The sequence below is a fragment of the Pogona vitticeps genome, chromosome 8 (assembly GCF_051106095.1).
Source record: "Pogona vitticeps strain Pit_001003342236 chromosome 8, PviZW2.1, whole genome shotgun sequence".
Taxonomy (NCBI): domain Eukaryota; kingdom Metazoa; phylum Chordata; class Lepidosauria; order Squamata; family Agamidae; genus Pogona; species Pogona vitticeps.
Genome location: NC_135790.1, coordinates 11659959 through 11677824, shown reverse-complemented (window position 1 = coordinate 11677824; position 17866 = coordinate 11659959). Strand labels below are relative to the sequence as shown.

Sequence of the window (17866 nt, the reverse complement as noted above, 5' to 3'; positions counted from 1 at the left end):
CTGCTACTGCTAATAGGAAGATTCGGGCCCTGAAACAGGGTAAGGGTTCAGTCTCCCAGTATTCCACTGAATTCAGACTCTTGGCTCAAGATTTACTTTGGAATGACGCAGCTCTTATGGACCAATATATGGAGGTGTTGGCTGATGGGATCCTGGATGAGCTGGCACCTGTAGATCGACCCAATATGCTGCAAGAACTAATCACTATGCCTTCACATTGATGGCTGCCTGAAGAGCCGACGCCTAGCACAGGGCAGTTCCTGTCCGTTGCAGCCACCCCTTACATCCACCAATGCTAGACAAGAGGATTCGGAGCCCATGCAGTTAGGAGCTGCTTAGCCACGCCTTCGCCCTGAGCTAAAAACACAATGCTGTTCCCAGAATCTCTGCCTGTACTGTGGGGGAGCAGGACACTTTGCTTCTGGCTGCTTGGTTAAGCGGCATAACCCCAGCTCCGCACTACCACCGTCAGTAAAAGATTTGCCCCATGTCTGAATGGACCCTCAGACGTGGGGCACTTAGCTGGGTCCCCTGAACCCTACGTTAACATCCCAGGTCCATTCCTCATAGCAGTAAAACTGTGCCTGCTGGATGGACGTTGTTTGTTTGTTCATGCTATGGTCGATTCTGGAGCTGATCGCTGTTTGACACAGCCTTTGTGAAACAGCACTGGATCCCTGTACAGGATAAGGAGACCCTGACCCTAGTGGAATCCATAGACAAGTGTCTCCTCCACTCTGGTCCTGTGACCCAGGAAACCCATCCGGTCATTCTCCAGGTCCAATGCCTTCAGGAGCAACCACAATTCAACGTTGCACGTATGCCCCGTTTCCCACTTATTCTGGGACTTTCCTGGCTCCGAACACATAACCCCCTAATGGACTGGACACGAGAGGAGTTGCATTTCAGGGACCCGTGTCCACATCTGGGTCCACCGGCTACCTTGGCTGCAGCAGGGTCAACAGACAGTCCCATGATACCCTTGGAATACAAGGGCTTTGCAGATGTCTTTGAGGAGAAGGGGGCTGACCAGCTACCTCTGCACCGACCCTATGATTGTGCTATCAATTTGGTGCCTGGGGCACCTCTTCCTGTGGTGCGGATGTACCCCATGTCGGAACCAGAATTCGCGGCCTTGTGGGCCTTTCTTGACAAAAATCTGAAATGGGGATTCATCCGGCCATCCATGTCGCCCTTGGCTGCACCCATTATCTTCGTTAAGAAGAAGGGTGGAGAACTCCGTGTAAGCTACCCCCGTCTCCAAGGAGATTTAGGGGAGCCGGAGATAGAGAGATTCCAGAGATTCAGTCAGTCCTTATGTGGCTAAGACGAGCCCAAATTCTCAACCAGGCCCTGCACTGAATCTCTTTCCTCAAGTCCATCCCCTTTGTTAAGAAAAAGCAAGAATCACAGACAATCCATGAGTTAACACTTTGCTAAAATCTGGGCTCTATGTGGTAGCAAAATATTCATGGCCAATTAGTTAGGCTAGTTTGTACAAGAGACCAATGCATGCAATCTTAAACATTACTGCTTTTATTAAGAAATATAGTTGTAAACAGAATTCAGATTATAGCATAGTAAATCAGTTAGTAACATTTCCATGTCAAGTCAGATAGACCACCCCACAAACTCCAGCTAAGAAAAATAACACAAGAAAAACATACTAAGCTAGAATTATGCATAGGCATTGTCTTTCTTACGTATCCAGTGACTCCATAGTCCATTGTCCAATAGGAAAGGTTAGAGTCCAGTTGTAATCCAAAAGTCCATGTTGGCAAAAGGGTTCCATTCAAAAGTTATAATCCATTTTAGGAAAAACTGCATGTCTCTCTCTTCTCCTCCTGTCTTTCTCAGTCAAACTCCATTTCACAACTCTCCCCCCTCCTTCTTCCTCCACAGGATGACCAATTAGGAACAAGCCTTCTGGTGTCTTGTCCTGCCTAACTTTCCCATGGGGGTTTTGCAGGTGCAAGGATTTGTTATGACTACAAGGAATTCAGCTCTCCTGCTCATCTTAGCAACTAGATAAGACGGAGAACTAAGCTTCTTGAAAACAGCATGTAAAATTCCTTCTACAGACACAGACATTAATTCAATATGGATGCTATTAAGACAATCTTATGACTACAAAACCCATTCTAACAAACACAGAAATAGCTTAAAAAACACATATCATTACACTCCGCCCCTGCAATGACTACCAGGCCTTGAATAAAATCACCATTAGAGACCGCTACCTTCTGCCGTTGATCGGCGAACTTGTGGATTGCCTTAAGGGGGCACGTATTTACACCAAGTTGGATCTCCGTGGCGCCTATAATTTGGTGTGAATCCGTGCTGGCGACGAGTGGAAGACGACCTTCGGAACTCATTATGGCCAGCATGAGTACCTGGTCATGCCTTTTGGGTTAACTAATGCTCCAGCAGTGTTCCAGCGGTTCATGAGCATCATCTTTTGGGACTTGCTTGATCGCTTTGTGATCATCTACCTGGATGGCATTTTGATTTACTCCTGAGACCCCACTCGGCACGCGGAACACGTTCGCCAGGTTTTACAATGGTTACTAGACCACTGACTCTACGCCAAGCTGGAGAAATGTGAATTCAACTTGCAAGAAGTCTAGTTCCTAGGTCACATTGTATCTCCCCAAGAGATCCAGATGGACCCAAGGAAAATAGAGTCAGTTCTGACCTTGCAGAAACCCCGGAACTGCAAGGATGTACAGTGGTTTCTCGGCTTCGTGAATTCTTTCCAGCAGTTCATGCCATCTTATGCGAACGTAACCACGCCACTGACCCACCTCCTCTGGCCCCAAAAGCCATTTCTTTGGACTCTGGAGGCAGACCATGCCTTCACAACACTAAAAACCCGCTTTACTACTAAGTCCATTCTACGTTACCTAGATCCCCGACTACCATTTACTGTAGAGAGGGATGCCTCCAATGTCGCCCTGGGTGCAGTACTGTCCCAGTGGGAAGACCCCTCACAGCCAGTGCAGCCCTACGCATTCTATTCCCGGCAGTTCACACCTCCAGAACGCAATTACACCATCTGGGAACAAGAACTCTTGCCCATCAAAACCGCTTTTGAGGTCTGGAGGCATTACCTCAAAGGGGCCCATCACCCTGTCCAAGTTTTGACAGACCACCGGAATCTAGAACACTGACAGACAGCCCAACGCCTTAACCAACACCAGATCCAGTGGAGTCTCTTCTTCTCCCGGTTTGATTTCCGTATAATCTATATCCCGCATACTCAGAATCGGAAAGCTGGTGCCTTGTCCCGCAAACCTGAATATGCTGTTCCAACCTCTGAAGAGCCTCCGATGACACCTATCCTATCCCCTTCAGTTTTTGCAGCCACTACCACTCACTCATCCCTGGCTGAAGAAATTCGAGCCAGCCAAGCTCGAGATCCCTGGGCCAAGCAACGCCTGCAGGAACTTCAAGAGGGCTCTGCCGGAGACTTTACCAACCACCAGGGTTTCCTATTACACCGTGGATGCTTGCATGTTCCTCCAGGGCCCCTCTGAACCAATGTGCTGTATCTGACCCATGATTCCCCTCCTGCAGGATATTTTGGTTGTTACAAAACTCTGCATTTACTCACACTGGAATTCTGGTGGCCCTGGGTTCGAGCTGATGTCATCCGTTATGTTGATTCCTGTGAGGTTTGTCGTCGAGCCAAGGACGTACCAGCTAAACCTCCAGGTCTGATGCAACCATTACCTGCACCAGCTGGCCCTTGGGACACAGTATCCCTAGACTTCATCACAGATCTCCCACAATCACAAGGGTATACCTGTGTTCTAGTTATAGTGCACCTGTTCACCAAGATGGCTCATTTTGTCCCATGTTCCAAGCCTCCTACAGCTCTTGAAACAGCTCAGCTCTACCTTCACCATGTTTTTCGTCTATACGGGGTCCCGACACACTTAATTTCCGATCGTAGTTCCCAATTCATTTCCCGGTTCTGGCAAGCCTTACACACCAGTTTGGGTACCCAGGTGCACTTGTCGGTGTATCATCCTCAAACAGATAGACAGACCGAGCGTACCAATGCCACCCTTGAGCAATATCTCCATTGCTATACCTGTTATTAGCAAGATAATTGGGCTACCCTGCTACCCCTGGCTGAATTTGCCTACAATAATGCCATACGCACATCTACAAAAGAGACCCCATTTCTAGGCAACTATGGGTACCATCCTCGCTTTTTCCCGGCTGTCCTGCCGTCAACCGTGGTTCCTGCTGCTGATGCCCATATATGCGAGTTGCAGGCTCTCCGAGAGCAGCTTCAGCAGGCTGAGGAGGCCTATAAGACAGTGGCCAACAGAAAACGGCAAGAAGGGCCACCTCTGAAAGCAGGGGACCAGGTCTGGCTTTCCACCCATTATCTCCACCAACCTGGCCAGTCCCATAAGCTGTGTCAGCGATCAGCTCCCCAAGAGGATGCTTGACCGGTCAGACAGAGAGTAACAAGGAGCTTGTACACCCTAAAATGTGCTGAGAGAGTTCCATAGCTCAGCTAGGCGTGTTCAACACGCCTTCTTACAAGTCTGCCCTAATAAGAACACCCTTGTACCTTAGGATATTTCTGATAGAAAACCATGTGGGCTTTGTAGTCATTAGACTTACTATGCGCCACAGGTAGGACTCATTAAGTATGCAAATCCGAGGCAGCACAATCAGATGACCTATGACAAGTTTACTGTTGAAGAAACCAATTGATTTTTATAATCATTGTTTATTAAAGAAAAAAGGTAATTCCTTAAGGGAAAGTCAATTTATGCAAAAGCAAGCAAATAAACATTATGCTGGTTAATTACAAAACTGTAGTGAGGTAAAGAAATCATGAAAAATATCGTTTGTTTAGTCGTTTAGTCATGTCCGACTCTTCGTGACCCCATGGACCAGAGCACGCCAGGCCCTTCTATCTTCCACTGCCTCCCAGAGTTGGGTCAGATTCATGTTGGTTGCTTCGGTGACACTGTCCAACCATCTCATCCTCTGTCGTCCCCTTCTCCTCTTGCCTTCACACTTTCCCAACATTAAGGTCTTTTCCAGGGAGTCCTCTCTTCTCATGAGATGGCCAAAGTATTGGAGCCTCAGCTTCAGGATCTGTCCTTCCAGTGAACACTCAGGGTTCATTTCCTTTAGAATTGATAGGTTTGTTCTCCTTGCAGTCCAGGCGACTCTCAAGAGCCTCCTCCAGCACCACAATTCAAAAGCATCAATTCTTCAGCGGACAGCTTTCTTTATGGTCCAGCTCTCACTTCCATACATCACAACAGGAAAAACCATAACTTTGACTATTCAGACTTTTGTTGGCAAGGTGATGTCTCTGCATTTTAAGATGCTGTCGAGGTTTGTCATCGCTATCCTCCCAAGAAGCAGGCGTCTTTTAATTTTGTGGCTGCTGTCTCCATCTGCAGTGATTATGGAGCCTAAGAAAGTAAAATCTGTCACTGCCTCCATATCTTCCCCTTCTATTTCCCAGGAGGTGATGGGACCAGTGGCCATGATCTTAGTTTTTTTGATGTTGAGTTTCAGGCCATTTTTTGCACTCTCCTCTTTCACCCTCATTAATTCCTTAATTCCTCCTCACTTTCTGCCATCAGAGTGGTATCATCTTCATATCAGAGGTTGTTGATATATCTTCTGGCAATCTTAATTCCGGTTTGGGATTCCTCCAGTCCAGCCTTCCGCATGATGTATTCTGCATATAAGTTAAATAAGCAGGGGGACAATATACAGCCATTTCATATTCCTTTCCCAATTTTGAACCAGTTGTTCCATATCCAGTTCTAACTGTTGCTTCTTGTCCCACGTATAAGTTTCTCAGGAAATAAATAAGGTGTTGAGGCACTCCCATTTCTTTAAGGACTTGCCATAGTTTGCTGTGGTCCACACAGTCAAAGGCTTTTGCATAGTCAATGAAGCAGAAGTAGATGTTTTTCTGGAACTCTCTGGCTTTCTCTATAATCCAGAGCATGTTTGCAATTTGATCTCTAGTTTCTCTGCCCCTTCGGAATTCAGCTTGTACTTCTGGGGGTTCTCGGTCCACATACTGCTGAAGCCTACCTTGTATGATTTTGAGCATAACCTTGCTAGCATGTGAAATCAGTGCAATTGTACGGTAGTTGGAACATTCTTTGGCACTGCCCTTCTTGGGGATTGGTATGTAGACTGATCTTTTCCAGTCCTCTGACCACTGTTGAGTTTTCCAAACTTGCTGACATATTGAATGTAGTACCTTAACAGCATCATCTTTTAAGATTTTAAATAGTTCAACTGGAATGTCATCACCTCCACTGGCCTTGTTAACCAGGCTTTCTAAGGCCCACTTGACTTCGCTCTCCAGGATGTCTGGCTCAAGGTCAGCAACTACATTGTCTGGGTTGTCCGGGATGTCCAAATCTTTCTGATATAATTCCTCTGTGTATTCTTGCCACCTCTTCTTGATGTCTTCTGCTTCTGTTAGGTCCCTCCCATTCTTGTCCTTTATCATGTTCATCTTTGCACGAAATGTTCCTCTAATATCTCCAATTATCCTGAACAGATCTCTGGTTTTTCCTCTTCTGTTATTTTCCTCTATTTCTTTGCATTGTTCATTTAAGAAGGCCCTCTTGTCTCTCCTTGCTATTCTTTGGAAGTCTGCATTCAATTTTCTGTAACTTTCCCTATCTCCCTTGCATTTTGTTTCCCTTCTCTTCTCTGCTATTTGTAAAGCCTCGTTGGACAGCCACTTTGCTTTCTTGCATTTCCTTTTCTTTGGGATGGTTTTTGTTGCTGCCTCCTGTACAATGTTATGAGCCTCTGTCCAAAGTTCTTCAGGCACTCTGTCCACCAAATCGAGTTCCTTAAATCTGTTCTTTACTTCCACTGTGTATTCATAAGGGATTTGGTTTAGATTATACCTGAGTAGCCCAGTGGTTTTTCCTACTCTCTTCAGTTCTTGGTTTATAGGACCCTATTTAATCACGGACCAAATCAACCCTGTTGCTTTCCGGTTACAACTCCCAGCTATTCTCCGTATTCACTCGGTTTTCCATCAGTCTCTCCTTGTTCCTGTTGCAGCACCAGACCCTGCCCGACCTCCACCCCTGGCTCCACCTCCACCCATTTTGGTCAATGGTGAGGAAGAATACAATGTTTGTCAGATCCTGGACTCCCAAATCCACTGGGGAGGTCTTCAGTACTTCATAGATTGGGAAGGTTATGGCCCTGAGGATCGATCATGGGAATCCGCCAGTAACCTACACCCCCGGACCTTGTACAGCAGTTCCATGCCACCTATCCTAATCGACCCGGTCCATCTGAAAGGGGGGACCTGGGGAGGGGGATAGTGTCATGAGTGCAGCTGAAGATCTGGAACCTGAAGGGTTAACTGTGGCTGGGGAGAATGCTGAGCAATTGGAAATACAAACACCTGAATTGCCTTCAGATTCTCCTCCCCCAGTAGACAGGCTGAGAGCCAGGCTGCGGGGAAGACTTATGACCAAAAGGTCAGAGGATCACTTGAAGGCTGCCCGCAGAAACATCTGATCAACTAGCCCTGAGTACTGACAGGATGAAAAGGCTTCCAGCAGTTCAAGGGGCTGTTTTACTATATAAACAGCTCTCAGATGGCTGAAAATCCGTGGAAGCAACAAGTCAAACCTCTGGCTTGTATCAATGCTCCTGACAACCTTGAACCGTGTTCTCTGGACTCTTGGCTCTGGACTCTGACCCTGGACTACGTTGTGCATTTTGGCTTTGGACTCTGACCCTGGACTATGTTGTGTGAGTTGTCTTTGGTATTTGGATATCGGCTCTGCATTCCCTGAATTCCTGACTTTGGACTGGCTTAACGGACTCTGCTGTTGTAACCCCTGGAAATGTGACACAGGAGCATCTACCTCAACTGAATGCCTCTTGTCTGTCACTGATCTATGTTTCTAAAGTGCTTTTCCAGTATGGATAGAGTGGGAAAATGTTGCCTAAATAGCAGGGTCAGTGTGTTGTGCAAGAACAACTCCCATCCCTCATTGTTTTCAGTGGAGTTTATGCTTGAGTAAAGAGATAATGGATTCCCACTTGCATAAGCTTCTCTGCATGTACCATGGAGCATTGCACATGTGGTAGAGGAAATAAGATTCTGGCTCAGGTGTGTTAAGGGCATGCCTCTTCAGGCAAGTTATTTCATGGCATACATGGAAAGCTCATAGCACAACATGACAGCAATACTATTAATGGACAAATTGTACAACATTATCCATTCCTCACCACAAAGGTCTTCTAATAAATGCTTAATATTAGACCCCAGGAGAAAGTAATCTCAACCAATAACTTACGTACTTACAATTAATTCCATTTTTCAGTGAGGAAGGTATAGCTATACTTGTAACACAGAGGGTTAGTGTTACTTTTGCACAGTGTAACTATAATGTTTCAGTTGCTTATGTACTTTTTGGGTTTGTGGTCTTATAAAATGGTGAATGAGAGAAGTAACATGGTTCAAAGCTTGTCTTGTGTTCTGTTGTAGATCTTCAGATGACGATAAGGTAGATGGGAGCAGGATCTGTTTCACATACCAGGCCAACAAATGTGTGTCAGGGTAGAATTGATGTTTTGAAGTAACTGAGATAAATAATTTTAATCACAGAATTAAAGAACTACAAAATTATTTAAGCAGAAAAAGAAAGCATAATGTGTGGCATAATGGATACAGTGACAGACTAAGTTTCAGACTGGACGTAGTGGCAGCACATACCTTGAAAACTGTCTTAAGGACACTCTCAGTCAGGTGTGACTTGATGGCACAGAACACAAAATGCTACTTTCAAAACTGCTGTTGGGGAACTTGTAACTATAATAATAACTAAAATTAATTTAAAAGTACTGGTAGCCCCCCCCCCGAATTTCTGCATATTATGTAAAAATACATATTGAATTTTGGAATGATTGAGCCACACCTTTCTGTTTGGGATATTCTGGGAACTATAATCAAACAGGTAAATTTTTCAGTCCTTGAGAATGAGTAGCCTTTTTTTCCTATGAAAATTTGGCCCTGCTGCTATTAGATTTACATTCAGATGCCTTTTGGAGTGGTTGAGGAAAGGATTAGGATGGGGGCTTTTAATTGAAATTCTTCTCTTTCCCTTGACAGGATGGACTGAACAAAATGTAATTGCCCATTCATCAGTTAGATGATGCAGCTCTATTTCCCCCCTTTACCATCTTGCTAAGATGATTTTCTATCATCAGAAATAATTGCTAGACTTCAAGAAGCAGAGAGACTTTAAAGTGACATTTGAGGGAGAGTACTGCAGTTTGTTACTCTAGCTTGCAAAAACACATTGGAGCGTGTGATTTGTCCAAACAAGATATTTTCCTTACACTGGACGACTTTTCATGACTGAAAAAAAGCAAATGGTACAGGATGCCCATAATTGGATCTCCAATTCATCATAGAAGGGAAAGACATGAGGCAAAGTGTCCATCTCTAGCATAGAAATTATGCATGGAGATATATATAGATATAACCATTTTCCTAAATTCCTGAAACTCTATACTCACAGCCAGGTAATCCTTTCTTGTCCTGGGTGCCAGGGCCAAACCTGTTGCTCTGGATGCATTCTCATACCAATCTGCCAGACCTTTATAGGAAGAATTTCTGGCAGTTCCCTGGCTTCTGGTGCTAGATCTCTGAACCACTCGATCTGTTGGCGTGATAGAGCATCAGCTATCCTATTGTCAATACCTGGAACATAGAAGCTGTGCACCAATATATTAAATTGAAATGCCTGCAATGTAAAGGCCCTGACCAATGTTATGACCTGTTCTGATTGCGACGTAAGGTTGTTTATGATATAAACGACTGCCTGGTTGTCGCACCAGAAACGAACCACTGAATTTGACCGTTCTTCTACCCAGAGCCAAAGTGCACCCAATATTGGAAAAAAATTCCAAAAAGGTCAGGTCCCTTGTGATGCCGATCTGATGCCATAAATCTGGCCATGTGCCTGAGCACCACCTACTTTGAAAATAGATGCCGAATCCTAAAGATATGGCCACGTCTGAGTTCACCTGAAAATCTGCTTTTAAACACACATCAGATCTCCAGAAAGAGATCCCATTAAATTTCCCGAGGAGGAGATCTTCCCTCATACCTCTTGTTACCCTAGTCCTATGTACTGGTCATTTAAAACCCTTCATGGCTGCACCTAGGCATCTGAGAAATGTTCAACCTTGTGCCACTGCTCTACAGGCAAAGTTTAAATGCCCAACTATTTCCTGCAGGTCCTTAAGTGAGGCTTTTCTCTTATGCAGAAGAGAATCTACCCTAGACCTAAGGTCAACCAATTTATTCGAGATTTGCTGTACCGTGTTGAGTTCTATACCCAGAAAACTTAGGGATGTGGCTGGCCCCTCCATTTTTTCTTTGGTTAGAGGCAGCCCCAGCTCTTTTGCCAGTGTTTGGAAGGTATTTAGTATAAAAATGTATTTCTCTAAGTTCCTTTTTCCACAGAAATGGAAATCATCAAGGTAATGAGCCATGGAATTACAATACATCCTGCTTCTGGTTTTCCATTCAATAAATGAGCTAATTTTTTCAAAAGCAGCACACAACACTGAGCAGCCCATGGGTAAAGCCCTGTCTATATCAAATGAGTCTCTAAATTGAAAGTCGAGTAAGTTGAAGTCAAGGGGATGAACTGGCAAAATTCTAAAAGGTGATTTAATATCACATTTCACCAGTTCAGCCCCCCACTCCACACCTCCTTACCATATTCACCGCTTTGTCAAAGGAGGTATACCTAACAGTGCACAGCTCTGGGGGAATGGCGTCATTAACTGATGCTCCCTCTGGAAAGGATAAGTGTTGAATTAATTGGAAGTCGCCCTGGCCTTTTTAGGCACTATGCCTAGCAGTGAAACCCTTAGGTTCTCTATGGGTGGTGTTGGGAAAGGTCCAAGGACCCTACCCTCCTTTACTTTCTTATCAGTCTTATTCTGCACTATATTTTCCATGCCCAATATTGATCAGAGGTTCCGTGCCAAAAATGCTTTGCATTCACCTACTGCCATGATTCCAAACCCGTATGTAAAGCCATCCAACAAATACCTGGCATCTTCCTTATGAGGATAATTCTTTAACCATTTCTCTAGAACCCAAACCTTCATTGGGCTGGGTCCCTTTTCCAGGGTTACTCCTGCTGCTTTTTGGCTTTGTGACACCTCCTGCACTTTTATCCTGTCACTGGGCACCTGCTTTAAAGCAATTTGCATTTGAGTGCTGCAGCCCGCAGGTAAGGCACTCATGCCTGAAACTACATGACTTCTTGTAACAAAATGCCCTAGAGTTATGCTGAAAACAAAGCATGAGGAGTTGAACCGCTTGCCTCACACCAGGGCAAGAAATTTGTATAGTGGCAATTTTTCTATTTAGGTGACCACTATCGAATCTGTCACCTGTGTTTGGTGGGTGGGGGTCATGTGCTGGAGCCAGAGACTCAGGTGGGGCTGATCCCAGTGCATGTTTGGCTGAATAGCGCTCCACATGTGGAATGCTTGGTTATACTGCAGCCAGGCCTGGCCAGCAAAATCTGTGTAGGCTCTGTAAATGATGTCTAAATATTGAATGAGGGCTTCAGCCCTCCAAGGCTGGGTCTTAACAATAACACCTGCATATATCAAGAATCCAGGAAGCCAGTTAGACCATGTTCTATGTGGCTTTTTCTTTCTGCTTTTCCCTTTTGCTTTTTCATTCTCTCTATCTATGTCTTTCTTATCGATGTTTCTGTTGAGTAGGTCAAATACATCCACGTATTGGCCTTTTTCAGTTTTTTTCTTTTGTAGCAGGGCTTAGATCAGGCTTGTCCAACCCGCGGCCAGCGGGGTGCATGTGGCCCAGGTCGGCTAGTAATGCGGGCCAGTACAATTTTTTATTTTTTAAGAAATTCCTTCCCTAGCTCTATGGTTCAGTTGCAACCGAGACCAGGAAGTGGTGCTGGGAGCGCCCTGGTGGAGGTCAGTATGTGGCTCTGGGAGCTTTTCAACAGGCGATGGGAGGGGGCTGCCCCCCCACAGTGCATATAGCAACGCCCCCACCCCGCCGAAACTACTTGCATGGCCAAGGGCGAGAAGCAGCGGCTGCTCATTTACTTGGCTTGCACGTCTGTCCTCCTATTCTGAGAGGCACAACAGCCAAGGCTTGGTGGGCTTCGCTGCTCCGAGGGAGGGCGGCCTCTCCAGGTGCATGGCTGCTTTCTCGGCAGGGAAAAGAAGCCCAAAGTGCCACCTGACGCGGGCATTTCGGCAACTGCTTCTTCCCTTCCATTGCTTCCTGCCTTTTCTGTCTTTAGGCGAGGTTGGCACAGCGCGGAGGATTTGAGCTCCTTAGCATGCAGAAAGACTCACCCCACACGTCTCTTTCACAGGCAGACACAGACACACTCTCACACACAGACACACTATCTCTTTCTCTCACACAGACACTGTCTCCCCTCCCACACGCACTCTGTGTATCTCACACACAGGGACACACAGACACTCACTGTGTCTGCCTCTGAAAGAGATGTGTGGGGGTCTTTCTGCATGCTATGGAGCTCAAATCCTCTCTCTCTCATGTGCACGCACGCGCGCATGCGCGCGCACACACACCCTACCTTCTATCTGTCTCTGTTCCCCCCTTCCCCAAGCCCCACTGGTGCAAATCATCCTTGAGCAGAAGCTGGGTGCCTGCTGTCCTCTCTCTCCCCCCCCCAAACTCTATGGTCTTCCTGGCCGTTTCCCGCCAGAAGGTCTGGAAGGAGGTGGGCGAGATCATTAGGAGTGTATGTGTGTGTTTGTGTGGGTTGGAGGGGATTTCCAAAAATGAACATTAGGGCCCCCCAACTCCCTAGGGATCCCGGGTTGCTCGCCGTGGAAGGAAAGGACTCCCCTTTTTCCTCCCCCTCCCCCTCTTTCTTCCATGAGGGCTCACGATCTCACTGGGGGTGGAACAAGGAAGACCCCTTTTTCTTTTTTAGCTTTCCTTCCTTCGGGGAGGGGTTCCAAAGGGAAGGAGAGGCATGGACTGGGTCTCTTCCCCCACTTGATTCTCTCCCCACCTCTGTCTTACCTGGCCCTCCCTTCTTTTTCCACCTCCAGACCGACTCTCCAGGTGACACCCCCACACCAAGAGATTTCTCCCCCACGCATGGCCATGGGGCCTTTTGGATTCTTTTTTTGGGGGGGGGAGAAGAGAGTCATCCTTTTTTAAACTGAGGTTTTGTTAACTTTTTTTCACCATTCATTTTGTTTCCAATTCCCTATTTGGCCTCTTTTTTCCTGATCTCCCGTTCTCTCTCTCTCTCTCTCTCTCTCTCTCTCTGTGTGTGTGTGTGTTGTATAGAATGACATTTTAAAGAAGTGAGCTATGGATCCCCAGAGGATTGGAAAAGGTGTGAAAGGGAGGCAAAGAGGCACAGAAAAGAGCCCATCACCCACCCCCACTTTGACCCTATTCTGGCTGATTGGCTGGCTGCCCCATCTCTGTGGGTCCATTATAAATATCTCAACACCCCTGGTAAATTCAAGTTTTGAACATTCCCGTTCTACTTGACAAAACTACGTTTTCCTTGTTCTTTAGTTAACTCATGAAAAGAACACATTCCTGCTTCTGTGTTACTAGTGGAAATTCCTGTTTGTGTTGACCAATTGGATGATCAGGTATCGTTACTGTTATTTTATTTTATGTGCAGCCCAAACCAAATTTTCATCTTCTAATGTGGCCCAGGGAAGGTGAAAGATTGGACACCCCTGGCTTAGATGGTCACCTAGGGGCATGGAGTAATCTCCATATGGCAATGCCCCCAACTGAACCGTATTATAGCCTGTATTAGGCACAGATAGATATGGCCAAGCCCCTATGCTAGTTACATTATCAGCTTGGGCCTGCATAGAAGGAGCAACAAAAGGCATATCCCAAACACTAAGTTGTGGATTGGTATGGCCAGGCCACATTAGTCAACCCTGTATGTGGTGCGTTGTAGGGTATGCATGAATTGTAGCTAAATGGGGTGCCACCAGCCCAAGGCCCTGCAGGGGAAGGTGTATAAGTGCCCGGTGCAAAAGCAGACTCACCGTGCAATATTGTAGCCCTGCACGGGTCCTCCAAAGAGCGTGAAGCTAACTTCCTCCACCTTGTCCTGTTGTTCCTGGCAGACTGATGATGGTTCAGACACCCCAGGGGTCGATGACTTATGCTTCTCTATGCTTCTTGTCCTTGGAGTTGATGAAACCTTGTCAGCGTCACACCTGGATGAAGCTTCTGAGACCTGGGCAGACTCAAGAGCAGTAAACTTCTCCATTTGGTCTTGAGCCATTGCCTTTAATTTTGCTTTCCAATGGCTTTTTGTCTCCCTAGCAGATCTGTGTGGTAGAACCTCACTCATCTTGGGAGACTGCCCTACCATCCTCTGGGCCTCTAGGGCTGAAATTCGTTCTTGGAGTTCCTGCCATATTGGCCAGGATTCCTCATCAGATGAGGATTGTGGGGGAGACACCTGAGGGGTGGGCCTCTTCTTGGCCAGCTCTTTCCCCTTCCTGGTGCCCTGCCCCTTCCTTGATGGCATTGTTACCCTAAGTTGATATTAATTTGTGGTAACTAAAGGTATCTAATTCCAACCCAAGTGGTAGCGCAACAGAGTGTGGTTGGTGGGAAAAGGAAAGCAGGTCCCTGCTGACCTTGAAGCTCTCACACAAATAAAGGGGAAACTTAAAGGAAATAAATACCGAGCAGCCACTGTAAGTAAAATAAAACTTACCAATAATGTAAACAAATGCCTGTTTAATTATTGCTTCCCCTACTCTCTTGCTCAGCCTTCCTTATCCTGCTTGCATTCAAGCTAATTTATTTTAAAACTATTAGTCCCTTCTCTCTTCCCCCTTTATTAAACCTTCTTCTTTATTGTTCTTTTATTATTTATTTCTATATTTTTGAACCTTTTGCGCTGCTGCTTTCCCCCTTCTAATTAAGTGCTCTAAGTAAACAGGATATACCAGGAAATATAAGTAAATACAATCAAATAAATACAATACAATTAAATAATCAGAACGCAAAAAAACAGTAAAACAAATCAGCAATAGAACAACTCAACCCTGGGAGGGAGTCAATGCTGCCCTCCCATCTTTGTAAAGCTCACTTCTCCACTGATGCAGCTAATAAAAGCAAGGCCACTCAGCGCGCAGACTCCTTCTCGGTTGCCTGAAAAAAGAGGGTGGTGCAAGGGGGGAAGCCCCTTAAGTACCCTGGCTTCCCCCTCTCCCACTTGCAAGTCTTGAGAGACTGAAGCAGTCTCGTGTCATCCTGGGTGGAGGGCAAAGAGCCGGCTACGCTACCCAAAGTCCAGGGACTTGGCAGCGGCTGTAACATTCTCTGTCCCCTTGTTTATGATGGTATGGTTGTTTTCCTTCAATGTATCTCCCTCTGCCTTCTGCAGTTTTGATGGCTGCTCCCTGATCCCTTTCAGAACCCTCCCTTTCTTGAAAACATATTTTCCCTTCAGCAGATAATTTATAATAGGGATAGTCTCCAATATTAAAACAGCAGGCAGGAGCAAGAACATTGTGTCCTTTTTATTAGCAAGGGCTGGGCTTCATCTCCTCTTTGGTCTTACCTCTGCTGGTGAGAAATGTGCCCCCTTCAGTGAGTTAGTTGATACAGCATCTTTTACTAAGCAGGAAGCCAACCATAGCGGACTCATCATCCTGGAGAAATTTGATGGCCCTAATCCTTCCCAAAGCAGGTACTCTTAGGAAGACTAGGAGGTAGAAGGGAAGTCCTACATACTGGCCGACAAGTAGACAGACTGGCAAGTAGGTAGGCTGACAGATGGATTCAGATTACATCTTCAATCTTCTTCAGAGTAGTGATGTGTTAAGATGCAGAGCAAAAAATATTAACTGATCTGCGCATTTCTCATTCAAAGTGGGAGATCCTTTTTTTAAAGTCATAATACTGTGTCCTTAAAATTCTTATTCACCTTCTGACATATCTGAGAGCAGCAGGGGGACACTAAGAGGAGACAGGTTAGCAGCCCTCTGCAATAAAATGAGACAATAAAGTGCACAGAGGCTAATTACTACCATTGAACAACTAGGGAAGAGCAGGAGAGTTAATGGGCTTAAAGTGAACTTGGCCTCTGTAGAGCAAACCTGTAAAAAGAAAATGGAAGTTACTCCCTGTTTATCATCTTCCAAGGACAATATTTTCTTGGCATACAAGAAGTTGTCTCTAGTTCTCCATCAGCTTGCTAGGCCTGTCTAATGAGGCATTTGTGAAAAAAGTAATCTAGATGCTTCTTCAAGCACTGTATTTTGAAGGATGAGATTTTTGCTGTTCCATTCCTTCTTTGCTCTCCCTTGTTTACTCCTGTATCCTAATTTAACCAGGTGAATGTCTAAAAACTATTCTAGAATAAACTAAGGGTACAACGGTGTTTATCTAGTAACAAATAGGAAAGGGATGAAACACTGGGTCCATTTGCTTTATATCTTATTTGATACAAAATAAATGCACATGAAAACAATGAATTCCAAATTGACATCTATGCATTTTATGCTTTCATTCCACCACTTTCATTTTCCCCAGCAGCCAACTCAGGTCAGGCTGAAGTTACAGAAAGCATGGCGTATATGTATGTTGCCAGGGCAGAGGGAAGGAAGATGGTAGAAAGACTGAGAGTGTACACTGTTCAGTTCATTAGCCACATTAACTATGAAGCTGCTATTACTAGTACGATGAATGTACCATCACTAGTAGTTCTGTAGTGCAGGTTTGTAGCATCATTTACAATTGGATAACTGAGAGATCTAATCAGAGTTCCCAGTTAACCACATTCCCAAACCACAAAATCTCATCTTCACTGTAAAGCAAAATCTGTACAGGTTTTTGTAGATCAAACACCACATTCTGTAGGAACAACTGGTTACACTCCAGCTAGGAAGTCTGCTTTGTAACCAGTGGAGTAGATATCAGACCTAGAGTAGATTTACTAAAATCACTGAATTAATCTGGAATAAGAATGGAAGAAAATAGCCAGGTTTGCTTTTTTTCTGCATTCAAGTGTTTTAACCTTCAGCTTCCTTTCATCCAAAATTTGTGAGATCGAAATTTTCATAATTTTTTCAAATATGACTGTAACTAACATAACCATTGGTAATGGCCGAATTCAGTAGGTTGTCCTTGCCTGCTTCAGGGTCCATTGTATCCAACAATGCTCTATTGTTTCCAATTCCTCCAAGTATTTGAATTATTTGATTGTTTTTATTTATATTTTTCCTTTCTGCCAGCATAGGAGATGCATGGGAGCTTACAAAATATTTAGAAATGTTGTTGTTGTTTAGTCATTAAGTTGTGTCCGATTCTTCATGACCCCATGGACCAGAGCACGCCAGGCCCTCCTTTCTTTCACTGCCTCCCAGAATTTGGTCAAATTCATGTTGGTCGCTTCGATGACACTGTCCAACCATGTCATCCTCTGTTGTCCCCTTCTCCTCTTGCCTTCACACTTCCCCAACAGCAGAGTCTTTTCCAGGGAATCTCCTCTTCTCATGAGATGGCCAAAGTATTGGAGCCTCAGCTTCAGGATCTGTCCTTCCAGTGAACACTCAGGGTTCATTTCCTTTAGAATTGATAGGTTTGTTCTCTTTGCAGTCCAGGCGACTCTCAAGAGCCTCCTCCAGCACCACAATTCAAAAGCATCAATTCTTCGGTGGTCTGCTTTCTTTATGGTCCAGGTCTCACTTCCATACATCACTACTGGAAAAACCATAGCTTTGACTATGCGAACTTTTGTCGGCAAGGTGATGTCTCTGCTTTTTAAGATGCTGT

At 45.2% G+C, this 17866-nt stretch overlaps 1 protein-coding gene across 1 annotated transcript in view; it reads right to left on the bottom strand.

Annotated features, from left to right (window-relative positions):
• The window catches only part of LOC144584166 (uncharacterized), a 34538-nt gene extending 20181 nt beyond the window's left edge, over positions 1-14357 (bottom strand). The window contains exons 1-3 of the mRNA XM_078379693.1: positions 14116-14357; positions 7277-7322; positions 1704-6976 (exon numbers count right to left, since the gene is read on the bottom strand). Of these exons, the coding sequence (XP_078235819.1) occupies positions 5621-6976; positions 7277-7322; positions 14116-14357 (1644 nt within the window). The 3' untranslated portion in view covers positions 1704-5620. The remainder of the gene's footprint in view (positions 1-1703; positions 6977-7276; positions 7323-14115) is intronic.
• Positions 14358-17866: the final 3509 nt, after the last annotated feature.